The 13142-nt window shown below is 35.8% G+C and overlaps 2 protein-coding genes across 5 annotated transcripts in view; both read right to left on the bottom strand.

Moving 5' to 3' along the window:
- Positions 1 to 1394: 1394 nt before the first annotated feature.
- LOC128025439 (mitochondrial import inner membrane translocase subunit Tim23) lies at positions 1395 to 3965 on the bottom strand. The gene is made up of 7 exons (XM_052611810.1): positions 3588 to 3965; positions 3404 to 3462; positions 2786 to 2879; positions 2621 to 2705; positions 2182 to 2240; positions 1959 to 2069; positions 1395 to 1842 (listed from the first exon to the last, which is right to left on the bottom strand). The coding sequence occupies exons 1-7, from the start codon at positions 3691 to 3693 to the stop codon at positions 1730 to 1732; spliced, it is 627 nt and encodes a 208-aa protein (XP_052467770.1). The 5' UTR covers positions 3694 to 3965; the 3' UTR covers positions 1395 to 1729.
- Positions 3966 to 10496: 6531 nt separating this feature from the next.
- The window catches only part of LOC128025437 (protein quaking-B), a 35103-nt gene continuing 32457 nt past the window's right edge, over positions 10497 to 13142 (bottom strand). For all 4 annotated transcript variants that reach the window (XR_008186157.1, XR_008186156.1, XM_052611809.1 and 1 more), the window contains exon 9: positions 10497 to 12957. Coding sequence is in view for 2 of the 4 variants with exons in the window: in XM_052611809.1 (XP_052467769.1) it covers positions 12941 to 12957 (17 nt within the window). In the remaining 2 variants the exon portion in view is untranslated. The remainder of the gene's footprint in view (positions 12958 to 13142) is intronic.

The raw sequence follows: 13142 nt of genomic DNA, 5'->3' as shown, positions 1-13142 counted from the left end.
TAATGAGTGCTTACTAAAAACAGGTTCTGCTAATCTTTAATGAAATGACTATATAAACAACACAGATCAGTCATGATCCTGTTCATTATTAATCAGGTTTTTCCAAGGTATAACTTGGGTTCTGCAAGGTTTTGGAAAGCAACCGAAGGTCATGTGAAGGTCAGCACCTCTCCTCGGCCAAACAGCTATCAGCATGGCGATTTCTTTTCCTCTACACTGCCTCTTATTAAAATTAGAACGTTTTGTAAAAGTTGGGTCTTGAAATATGATGGCTGGATTATTTATGAAATAATCCGCTCATAGATCAAATGTAAAGAGTGTGCGGTAACCCGTACCCCACTGCAGTTTTTACAATGGAACCTGGTTTATTTTACATCCCTGATGCAAAAACAATGTACTTTAACATTTTCTTAATATCATTGAATTAACAAAGGGAGGTGATCCACTTATCGAGAATTTCACTTTGGCATCTCTTCTTCCTCTGTAAATCTTAGATGGGAAAGATCTTAGAAGGGAAAATGTGGCACTCGCTGAGGCGCTGAACCAAGCTCAGCTCCCAATCATTGGCTATAAGCAGGTCGACAGAAGAAGTTCTGGGGTGACCATGTCATCATGAGACTCCATGATTTGTGCTGGGTTCCGAGATACAGAGAGGAGCCCAGTCGCATACCAGGTGAGAAAACAATTTTCAGGGGCAATTCATCAAAGTGCCCCATCAAAGTGCCCCAGCTCTATTTCTTCCTATAGGGTGATTCTTGTGGCCCTCTGCTGGTGGGACGTGACTGCTGGAAGTACAACTGTGTAGTACAACTGCAAATTTTAACTGTAGTTGGCTTTTTATTCTTTCTGTAAGGACTGGCACATACTGTACATTTGCCCTATCACAGGCAGTCCAACGTTCAGTTCTTAAGGTGCTTTGACGGCCAGCGTCAAGTTATTAAATTTCACCTGTTGTGGGAGACTTTCTCCCTTAAGAACAGTCTAACTGCAGTGCTTTTCGCTGAACAGTGCAGGGAATTTACACACAGGATGGACATTTATCTTTTATATTTTACACTTTTAGCCATGTGGCCATGGACATTCCTTCTGGAATTTTATAATTATAATCCATCTGCACTCATTGACTGTTGAAATCAAGGTTGATTTGCTTACAAATAAATAATTGATAAAAAACTTTTTTAAATGTCATAGAATCTGAACAGTGTTAAATTATCGTATTAAAGATATTTTACGTTTTTTATTCTTTATTTAGAGCTACGCGAATATAGGATGGTGTAGTGCTTAATCATCTAACTCCCAGAAAGACCATTCATGCCCAGCAAACACAAATTTTGTATTACACACAGCTCAATTATTTTTAAATCCCTACAAAAAGCAAATTAAGAGTCTCAAACTGTGAAAACGTGTATTTTATTATTGATGGTTTTAGAGAGTTTGATGGTTTGGTTTGTCAGCACTGACAAAATTCATCAATCCACAACGAGAACAGATGAAACCTCATAATTAAAGGATACGGAGTTCCTGTAACTTACACAAACAAAGACATCTACATGAATGAAGTTACCAGCTTCCATTTAAATATTTCATTTAATTAAACTCTGAAGAAGTCTGTACACGTGTGATGGTCCATGGGTTTCAAAAAGAAGAAATGGATGCAATTCCAAAAGGGGGTCATAAAAAAATTGGCTCAGAGTCAAAAGAAGTCCATGGTTTGAGCTCTCAGACATCCTCAGTAATGTGAAGGTGATCTCCCCTTCAGGTGATCCCAGTTGTTGTAAAGAGCATACAGCCCTGACATGGCTAAACCAATGACACCTCCTCTGGCAGCTCCTTTGAGTCCAGCTGAAAAAAATAAAGATAAAATGTATATAAATAAATACAATACATATTATGTTGATTAAATTAAATCAGTGATAGGCATGATATTTAGCACTTAAGCCAATGTCACTTTTCCTCACCTGTGGATTTAAAAAGCATCCCTGTTAATGTTCCAGCTGCTATTGTGTTGAGATCATCCTCTGCGCCCCTGGCCTTCTCAAAGGCCACACCAAACACACTATACAAAAGAGCTGTTGAGAAAGAGAAACCAGCATTTTATTATGCACGAGTCTCTTTAATTAATAACACAATCGATTGTGATGTTCTTTTACGCAAGCTGTTCGAATTCAATGCATTTCTTACCCACAGATCCTAGTGTGTTCGCCCATGATGCGCCATGTCTTGTGACCATGTTCAAAATTCTGACAAAACATAACAAATGTCGGTATTACAGTAGAATTATGGCTGATCAACAATGGATAAACAGTTTTAGTCAATATAACTTAAAATACATACTGATGCACCAAAAAAACATTTTTTTTAATGGAAACACCAAAAGTTAAATTAAAGTTTTAAAACTGCAGAAATACATTTTTTATTCAAAATGCTCTTCAGGGTGTTGTGTTCGCAGGTAATAAACCAGTCATAATAAAGTTTCAGAAGCACTAACTAACAAAAAGTGCCTGGTCAATGATTTCAAATGTACCAGCGACCGATATTCGAAAAGATCCTAACTGAATTTTCGATAACTTGGTAACTTAAATCATTTCTGATCAAAGTTTACAAAGGAGCAGATACTTACTGTACGTTTCTGGGTTTTGACCACGGCATGCCTCTAGTTTCTGTCAGGCCCATTCGGAGACCATTAAGTGTCCCAAAAGCAGTGCCTTTAAAGAAACAAACAACAGATAAAACGGTTGATGATGATTAAAATAAAAGTACTGATCAAAGTCAGAGACAGACTCACCTGTTATACAGCATCCCCCGATGGTGAAGAAGGCCAGCTCAAACCGACCACGGGTTTTATTTGCCCCGGTTGGCAAGATAAACTCATCTGTGTCCTTAAAGTAAAATGTAAAAGGTGTAAAGCTTTTTTATGTTATTATTATTCCAATATCATAATTTATTTGTAATAACTTGTATAAACAAGTGATGATGATATAATCACACTAGCATACATTAGGGCATGGGACAGCTAATATAAAGGCAGATTGTAATAAAAAGTTATAATTATATTCTCAGGAAAACTAATGTTTTTCACAAAAAGTCAGGTATCATACAATTAATTAATTACAGTTGGTGGCCAAAATATTTTTATTATATATATTTTTATTATTATTTATTATTATGTTTTTTGCATGTTACCATGCTGTTTAATGAATTGTTTGGATATTCATAATTAATTTACCATTTAATTTGCCATTAATTAATCAATAGCAAGTTCTTATTATGACACCTTACCATTTATTTCAGTCCATTTAGCCTCTAACACGTGTTTGACCGTCAGTTCATAAGACAGACTCAATTCTACCACGGAAACCTTTAAATAGGTCTGAAATGTAACTACTGACTTACAGAAACTCACCTGCACAAGGTAACGAGGGTCAACATTGAGGTAGGGTGAGAGAGGACTCATACCAGTCACTGGAAATGAGAGATAACTTGTCATTACACATTATCAAAAATTAATAGACACTCAAAGTAACTAACCTGACCATAGTTTGAATCAGAGTTAACATTAGCCTCACACTGTTGACTGTAGCACTTACACGGGACTCCTGCCAGATCAGTATTTGAATACTCAGGAGTTCCTCCACCAAAAAGGCTCCCGAGTCCCCCTTTAAATCCTCCTGATGCTGGTGTGTTAGTATCCATGTCTTCAGAGATAATACACAAAACCGTCTTGATTGACAGACTTCTTCTTTTCAGACCCGCGTCAAAATGATGGACGTTAACGACCCCAAACGATCTGCTTTATCGACAGTGTTGTGCTGTATACTGTCAGTTGACAATCCTACACAGATGTCACTGCGCTGAGTTGTCAACTGTTGATGTTTGATAATTAGACAGTTTTCAGTCTCTGACCGAGCGATTGCGCATCTGACCTCCACATGCCGCCTTACCGTAAAGTGAAACGACGCCGCTGACGTAACACTGCCGTAAAATTACTCGCGTGATTGCTGAAGATTTAATCAAATCAATAATGTATTCATCATGTATTACAATATAATATTAACAAATATAAAATGAAATATGTTATATCGATATGAATAGTATGCGATATCGTCCTGACGTTTTTGGCTTTTGAGGGACCTCAACGGTCCTGACAGTTGATAACGAAATTTTTTGTTGCGAAAGAAAGATTTATTTTTATTTGTTTGTTTGTTTATTTATTAATTTATTTTCAGAACAAGACAAATATATACAAGCTTAAGTAACATTCATGAAAGAAGCACAATAAATTAAAACAGATCAAGAAAAAACATTATGGGAGTGAAATGAAAGTAAACATGTTGCTTTCAGAGGTCTGTACTTGATGTGTATCAAAAATAAATTTGAATGCTAATATGAAGTGAGCTTTTATGATTAAAAAAAGCAACAACAGAAGAGAAACAACTAACAACTTAAAACTATAATTGCAGTAAATTATACAAAGATGTATCACAGTAGAGGGCTAAAAAATAATTTCTAATAATAATATAATAATAATAATAACAATTAAATTAAGTTATTCCTATTACAAATATATGTATATATATATATATATATATATATATATATATATATATATATATGTATATATATGTATGTATATATATATGTATGTATATATATATATATATATATATATATATATATATATATATATATATATTCTTGAACGCACAAATGGTTGTTTAGCACCATAAAGGTTGTGTTCTGATTCTCACATGAGATTTAAGAGGAATTCGCCGTGTGGGACGATGCTGAAGCAGAATTCTATCACCATAGCTAACTTTTTTCTGTCTCTTTCTCTTCCACCCCTTGAGGTGGAGAAATAACGTTTGCCATTGTTGTCATTCTGTGAGCTCAGACTTCCTGGCATCCACACTAAATTACCCAGGGCTTTCTGTGGGAGCAGAAATGGCTCACTGTTCCCCAACAAAAAGACCATTCACAATCAGTGGAAGGCCTCCTATAGACAGCCCACAGTGCTGAAGAGACCCAGAGGCAGCCGAATAGAGACAGGCACCCCGAGGAACGCTGGGACATGACCGTGATGTCATAATGGATTCATCTCACAGAATATCTTTTAATCACACTTATGTTTTATCATCACGCTTTGTTGTCAACCTTATATTCAGAGTTTGTGCCAAAACTCAAAAACAATAACGTTGAACACGCACAATAAACTCCAAAAGGACCCCAAAGGGGGTGTGTTACCATGGAGATATGAAAGCTGTGCAGAGCCTCTGTTCCTTAAACTAGTTTTTTGGAGATGAAAGGGGAGACAAGAGGGGGTGGGAACTTCATCTGAATCCTTTCAGATGAAGACTTTAAAGTCATCATGCTTTTTTTCTCATAAAGAGTAAACAACAAGCAAAGCACATGTTGCTTGCTGAACAAAATTCATACAAATCATCCATATGTCTATGTGTGTGTGTGTATGTGTGTATGTTTGTGTGTGTTTGTGTGTGTGTGTGTGTTCATCATAAGTAAGTTCCGAATAATTCCTTTTTTATGTTTTTTGAAACATAAAAATATACTCTTCAAGGCTGCATTTATTTGATCAAAAACAGTACAGCAATAATATTATGAAATATTGTAGAAATTCATACATTTTTCACGATTCATTTTTTTCAGGACATTAAGAAATTGTATTCAGCAAGGACAAGAAAAAAATATTAAGCAGCAAAAACTGTGTTCAACATTAATTTAATATATATTATATATTAATATATATATAAAGTTTTTTTTAAATGTAATACAATTTCACAATATCACTGTTTTTACTTTATTTTTTAGCAAATAATTGCAGCCTTGGTGAGAATAAGATTAATAAGAACAAAATCATTACAAAAATATAAATCTTAATTATTATTGTATATACATGTATTAGTAAATATACACATAGTAAGATAAAATATATTTTATTATAACAAACTGTGAGTGTTGATATAGGTAAATTATTATTATAATTTTTTTTTTCAGAAGTTACAAGAAGAAGACTTTAAAGCCATCATGTTTTTCAAGCATGTCTCACACTGTCGCTGTTTGAGATTCATGTCAAAATAAAGTCACCTATTATTGGCTGGATCAGTGGCTTATGAGCTAGTGGCATTTTGAAGTGAAGTTCTCGGCACTTAATCCTAAATTTATTTAAGGCACAAAGAGCCCTAAACAATGTTCTGCTTTGTTATGCTTTCATGTTATGGTCAAATGTAACTTGACAGGCTCCTGGAAAACACTGAAGATTCACTGTGCTAGCTTCTTCACACAAACAAGAGTTAAACAAAATCACCTGGTTTAAAGTCTCTGGAGACTTGGTTTCCACCCAAACTCAACAGCTGCCCCTTAATGTGGATTTGTTTCATTAAAGCCCAGCTGACACTCGCAACAGATTTACGTATGCTTTATAATATCCAGATACAAAGTAAAATCCAAGAGCTATAGTTGTCCCTTGGCTTAGCTCTTGTCATTTCAAGCTCCCCGTTATTCTCTGGCAGTGCTTTAGGACTTTGGCTTGGCTGTGAATGTTCTCCACTGTGGCCTGCCAAGTTCTGCTGTCCTCTCCCACCAGTCTGGGCAGCGTCCAGCCTTGAGTGTGTGTGTGTGTGTGTGTGTGGTGGGGGGTGTAGGACTGAGCCAGACCCCAGGCCCCATCCTCTGAGAGCAGACAGGAAGGGCGGTGCGACCCCACAGAATGAGAGGACACCAGCAGAAGACAGAGAACCATCCTACTCCATGTGAGTCTCTGAAGTAAACTCGGTTTCTGTACATCGTTACTCGGAAAACCTGTTGGATGTAACCGAAGCGAAGCAGCACCCTACTGTGGCGTAACATCTGTTGTGTCATCCTGTTTAATTTGCTGCGTCCTTTACATGCACCCCACCATCACCACCTCTGATATTTCTCAGATCTTTAACTATGAATAGAAACAATTACACAAGCTAGGTAAACAGCGATGACTTCCTCTCTTACATAAACGTTGATGAATGTGTCTGTGGAAACGGTTCTTTAACAGAGCAGAAGGGAGTGTTCCGTGAGATTTGTTCTGTCCAAGCCTTTCTAGGAGAACATTCCCCACCCTCCCATATCCTCATGCTGGACATGTCTTTGTGGTCATTGTTTAAGATCAAGTGTGGTTCGTTTCCTAGAAGACCCGCACTTGTGCTAACACTCCCCTTGCTTTAACAGAACTGGGGGAAGCTGAAGAAACCATTGATTTCAAACGTTTAAACACAATCATGCAAAGCTCAATGGGATGAGTGTCAGTCGAATGTTGATAAACCGTGACAAAATGAATGATACAAAAAAATAATGTACAATAATTGTACAGTATATATTAAATTATATGTTTAATATAAACAGATTTTATGTATTAATAGATAAAGTTTAACTGAGCAGATTAATATATGTATTAGTTAACCACAAATATTGTGTTCTTCTGTAAAAACAATAGGTATTGAGGATATAAATGATTGCATTATTGTATTTATACATTTATTCTATTGTTGTATAAATGATTGAATATTCATTTTCATTTAAAATCTTTATTCTTATATGTTATATAAAAAGTATACTTAATTTATTATTATAAATAATAATAATAAGTTAATGTTTACTAATTTGAAGTAACCCTGCAGCCCCCTTGGAAGTATACAGAGGCCCCCTAGTTGGCCCCAGTCCCCTGGTTAAGAACCACTAATCTAAGTGTTTGAAAGGCTGTAATATTAAATAAAAAAGGAAAAAAAAATTGGTACACAACATCATTCTTATTGCTGTCTGATTTATTGGCATACAGCATTTAAATAAATGTAATATTGACTTCCCGGGATTGTATAAGTGTCAATCTTGACTACGACCCCTGCTGACTAAATTTGTTTCAATAATATTAATGATTGATTATTATTAATATTTCAAATAGCTTCTAAAACTGACAAAACTTTAAACCATAGCAACTTCTTTAGCTGAAACTGAAACTTTTCATTTTTTTTTTTTTATAAAATGTAGTACAGTGTCTGACAGATATTACTTATAAGTTTCCCGGGAAAGAGGGCAGTGTTTTAGAAAGGGTGTGTTTTTGAAGTTAGCAAAATTCTGGCTAATATCACACCACCTTTAAAAGAAATCCTTACCGTTTTTCCTACAGCGACATATTGAGTAGCATTTTCATTTTTTTCTAGTTTGTTGCCTCTTCCTTAAACTGTCTGGGTTTAGCTTGCCATTGGCATCCAATAAGATCATTAGATTGACAAGGAAGGAAGAAAGGAAGGAAGGAAGGAGGGAAGCAAAGGGGACTATTTTCAATTGGTAAGTTGGGACAGAGGGTTCTGTCTGAGTTTGTTTGCGGGCTTAAAGGTTGTAAAGGTCATTGCAGCCTCTGAGGGGGAAGTCAAGAGTGCGAGTCAACAGAGGATACTGTGTCTCTCTCTCTCTTTACAGGGACTTACCCAGTTCCTCTTTCCTCTTTGGCCCTCAGCTGAAACCGCTATCCATTCCACTCATTAAACTTGCTGCTGCATTAGACTCCATAACTTTGGATAGTGTCCGTATGTGCATGTGTTTTTGATAAGGTAAGCAGTAGCTACTGTAGAGTTAAAGAGGTAGGAGGGGGCATCAGAAAATTGACAAGACAGGAAATTGAGGTTTTAATTGTAGGTTAGATAGAGAAATGATGAGTGGGAAAAAAAAGGAAAGAAAGAATGATTACCTAAAATAGCAGCTAGTAATTTGGGACAGACAGGAACCATTTAACACAAAACGCGTGGTGTTTAATGAACAGTTTGCCTTCTGTGGGAGCGAATTAATCACTCCCTCTCCTTTTCCATCCATTTCACTTTCTCCCTCTCGGTGTCTGTCAGTTTTTTCATTTTGTGTATGTGTGTGTGCTATAATAAGAACGGTATACCCTTAAATGAATCATTTAGTCATAAGGGCTATTTACTCACCGTAATGTTGTCCCAAACTTATGCAGCTTTTTCACATCTTCACATCTCAAAGAGACCACATTTTAAAGATGCAAAAAAACAATAAAAGTAGGTTTTATGACCCATGCTTTATATTAAGTATATATATACATCGCTTTGTTTGAAGAACAGACCAAAATGCTATTTTTTTCTCCACTGGGTTTCTTAAAGTGTAGTCATATTAGTGAAATTTCATGCACAAAAACTGACCATTGTCTTTTTGTCAATAGTGTAATTATGTATGAAGTATGAATGATTTAGTTTACTGATTCATTCACTGACTTAAAAAGTAAATGCTTTTTGGTCTGTTTATTCACACAAAAGTTATGGAATATGCTGTTGCCATAGTTGTACAAACCATTTTTATTCAGTTTTCCATATTGGCATTAATATTCTTAAAACAATTATTTTCCAAGGATTTGGAAATTGAGAATAAAATGGGGGGGAGGGTGGGCTGAGTGAATCCTTAACATTATATTCATATTGCATGAACTATTCCTTTAAAACACAAGCTTTGTTGTCACAGACTGTGACGGTCACAGATTCAGTTCTGTTGCTGTTCTTTTGGATACGACCAGATTTGTTTAATGCAGGCTATGCTTGGTGACTTTGCTATAAACTGAAAAGGAAACAAAAGTAACTAGGACTCTTGGGTGCAGTGATGAGGTCTTACGGGAACTAAAAGAGACTGATTAGCTTTATCAGCTAAACACAGACCATTACACACAACAGCAACTCATTAAAACAATGTGTGAACAGTTAGAAAACTGGAAAACCGTTTTCAGAAGGTTATTCAGAGTTATCGGTTTCCTTCACGACTCCAGTTCCTCTCAACGCTGCACCACTGACAAACAGAAATTGCTATCTTGACCTCTGTGATTTCTCTGAGGATATTAAGTGCTCAAAAGAGGAAGTGATTAGAACATTACATTTTTTAAGCCTGATGTTCGCTACTAGTTAAGCAGTGCTGATGTGCACGGCTGAGAAAAAATATTCCAGTTTGTGGGCATGATTACACTGACCTTCAGTTATTTTACAAAAGACAATGTTTACTTTTTTTCACATTTCAGAGAATCTAGGAAGTTTTACTTGCACTGGTTTCAATGGACTCCTTTGAAAGACAATTACCGGTGTAATCTGCGGTTACTCTTTCTTGTTGACTCACAGAACTTTCCAAAACAGCTCAACAGATGGCTACGATAAAAAAACAAGCACATGGAGATGTTGAGCAAGAATAATAAAACTGTGTGAAACAGAGGTGGGTGTGCGTCCAACTCAAACTACCGTACCATTTATATAGAGTTTACATCTCCTCCAGCTTATTTTCTACCCCATAATCATGTTGTCCCTTTTTTGTTAAATGCAGCTTTTGTTCAGTACGTTTAATTAAAAGTACAGAAAAGTTTGGACTCAGATCTTCTCCATTATCTACAGCAGACCTGAATCAGATTAGTAGGCAGAGTGTCCTGGCACATGTAAAAAGCACAAGAGAAAGAGCCACCAAGTTAGTTTCTTTTTTTAAAACTATGATTTTAATATTTTGCTATTGCTTCTCAGTACAGAGTTTAGTCCAGCATATTTCAGTCAGTAAAACACTCTTTTGCTTAATTTCACACAAATCCTGTTCTATAGGATTCAAAGCAGACAAAAGAAATTATTGTTGGTGTTAATGAATAGAAATCATCAAATGTTAGTACAATCGGCAAGAAACGATTAATCAAATTATGTAACTAGAAATGGTTAATAGCTTACAATTTACATAAGAAGGCACAGAGGCAAAGCAACAATGACAAACCAAACATCCCAGCAAGTAGTATCCACTTTAAAACTTGCTCCGAGTGAGTCTGGAACCAAATTATATTGTTCATCGAATACGTTTTTCAATTTTCCATCACCTATGGAATTATATCATCATGGGAAAAATATGTCTCTCATATCAATAATTTTTTTTTGTAATAAGGCATACTGTGCATATCTGGAAATGTGATTTAATGTTATTTCTCACATACAAAATATGATAGAAAAATACATTATAAAATGTTACAATGGTTATAAATAGGACTGTATATTTTCCAATGCAGAGAGCTGCTTGGGTTTGCAAAAAAACAAATTGACAACAAAAAATAAGCTTAAATGGAGAGTTGCAGTTCATTGGCATATACATTACATAAACACTCACTCACACAATCACCCATTAAACACACACTCACACACATATTGACACAGTCTATAGTAATACTGCATGGAAAGCAAACACGAAACCAATAAAAACCAAACACACATTAACAAACATCTCCAGTTACTAGATCTGACAGGGTGAGAGATCCTTGTAAAAACAATTCCCATTCATCAAATGTATTTGCAGGAGTTTTCCTTTAGCAATTTCCAGGTTAACAATAAAACATAAAATGACATGCAACTGCATCACAACCTCAAACGTCTAAAAAGTATTGCATTTGCTCGGCATGAATACAACCAATGTTATTAGAAAAGGAGATGTATCTTCTCAAAATCCAGTTATGGTAACCAAATAATAAAATGTACTTATAATCTGTTAATACACTTTTTTTGTTTTGTTGTTCCTCAGCACTGAAATGGTCTGACATTTTAACTGGAAGCCCAACTGAAGGAAATTTATTCAGGCATTTCAATAAAACTGAAAATCATTTGCATAGCGAGGTATGGATAAATGTGACATGTCTGCACGCTTCTTTAGCACACTTCAGTTTTTCAAAAGGAATAAAATGAGTTCTGTACTAATTAACCCCAAACCTTTATAATATTCATCCTGGTGAACTGAATAAATGCTCTTTGAGATATAAGCAGAGGGAAAAATATGGGAATACTGACAAGTGTTAAGTTTTATATTGAGGAGGCTTCATTGCTGTGTAACAGATGTAGTGATGGATCCCTAAACATACTAGGGAGCTCGTACACATACTGTACATTATCAAATACAAACGGATTGTGAGCATAAATGACTCAAGATGTTAACTAATGTAGTGCGATAAGTGGGTAAAAATCATTATTTGTAAGGAAAAATTCTAAAATGCACATTTCAAAAACTTAGTTTTTGAGTTTAACCTTGTTTTCATGAATAGAGAGGAATTGAACAGAAATACCTGATATGTTGGCATATAACACATTGATGGACATTCATACTTGTTCCTAACTGATGATATTGTGTAAAATAAGGCACTAGTTTTTTTTTTTTTAAAGACACCATTTTGGTCTCTAAAATTAGTCGTAAGGAAATAAACATTGTTTGTTCATCACATTTTGACAATACTGCTTTGTTTTTTGAATACAAAAAGGATCACCTAAAAAAAATATAAATTCATTTCCTGCGCAGCACCCTCGTATCAAAAAGGTATTAATTGACGATGAGTGTTTGTACACTTGCTCATGTGTCTGGATGCTTTTCGACAGTTCTCTGAAGAAAACGCTGGTAGGCAAGCATGGCTTTTACATCCCTTATGGACATCTGGACCAATAAATCAGTTTTAAAATAAACTGCTGTTTTGCTTTTTTGTTTGTTTTTACAAACTCTTCAGGATGGTTCTAGAATTGCAGTGCACAAACATGGAGAGTTATATAGAACATTATGCTTAATGTTTAGAAACCAATAAAGAATTGTGTTTATTTAGTGTGTGCATGTGAAAAACTAAAAGTAGGATTTTTGCGTTATTGCTTTATGACACTTCAGTGCAGGCCGGGAAGCCCAGGTCACCTGACCAAGGAGGTCCTCAGTTTGAGAAGGGGAGCAATTCTGTTCTGGAGGTGGTGGCGTGGGGCCATCACGACTTCTCGGCTGTGTTAAGCGAATTAAAGCTGCTTCTGGGCTCACCAGCAGGCCGCCAAAACATAGAAGCGAAGGACGAGAGCCAGAGAACTGGTCAGCAGGCAGGCAATGGTCAGGTCATCATTGGGTGAAGAGTTCAGAGGGTCATTGGTTAGTTGCCGGTGGCGGCTGGGTTGTTAGAGAAAAAAAAAAAAATGGACAGACAGGGGAAAAGAAAAAAATAAAATAAAAGGACATAAAGAGGACAAAAAAAGATAGAGAAGGAGATTAGTTTCAGCTAGTGACGGTTGGATGACAATATGACATTACTAATTACAGCTACTGTAAGAGAAAACTGCTTAACGTTAACACAG

This window comes from Carassius gibelio, chromosome A12 (genome assembly GCF_023724105.1).
Source record: "Carassius gibelio isolate Cgi1373 ecotype wild population from Czech Republic chromosome A12, carGib1.2-hapl.c, whole genome shotgun sequence".
Classification (NCBI taxonomy): Eukaryota; Metazoa; Chordata; class Actinopteri; order Cypriniformes; family Cyprinidae; genus Carassius; species Carassius gibelio.
This window is presented reverse-complemented; position numbering and strand designations above follow the sequence as displayed.

What these genes read in the sequence shown, in the direction of transcription:
- LOC128025439 (XM_052611810.1), bottom strand. Translation starts at nt 3,693, where the DNA reads ATGGATACTAACACACCAGCATCAGGAGGATTTAAAGGGGGACTCGGG. An exon ending in TGATCTGGCAGGAGTCCCGT is followed by an intron (nt 3,463 to 3,587) that starts GTAAGTGCTACA and finishes TCTCATTTCCAG; the next exon opens with TGACTGGTATGAGTCCTCTC. An exon ending in ACCCTCGTTACCTTGTGCAG is followed by an intron (nt 2,880 to 3,403) that starts GTGAGTTTCTGT and finishes TTTTACTTTAAG; the next exon opens with GACACAGATGAGTTTATCTT.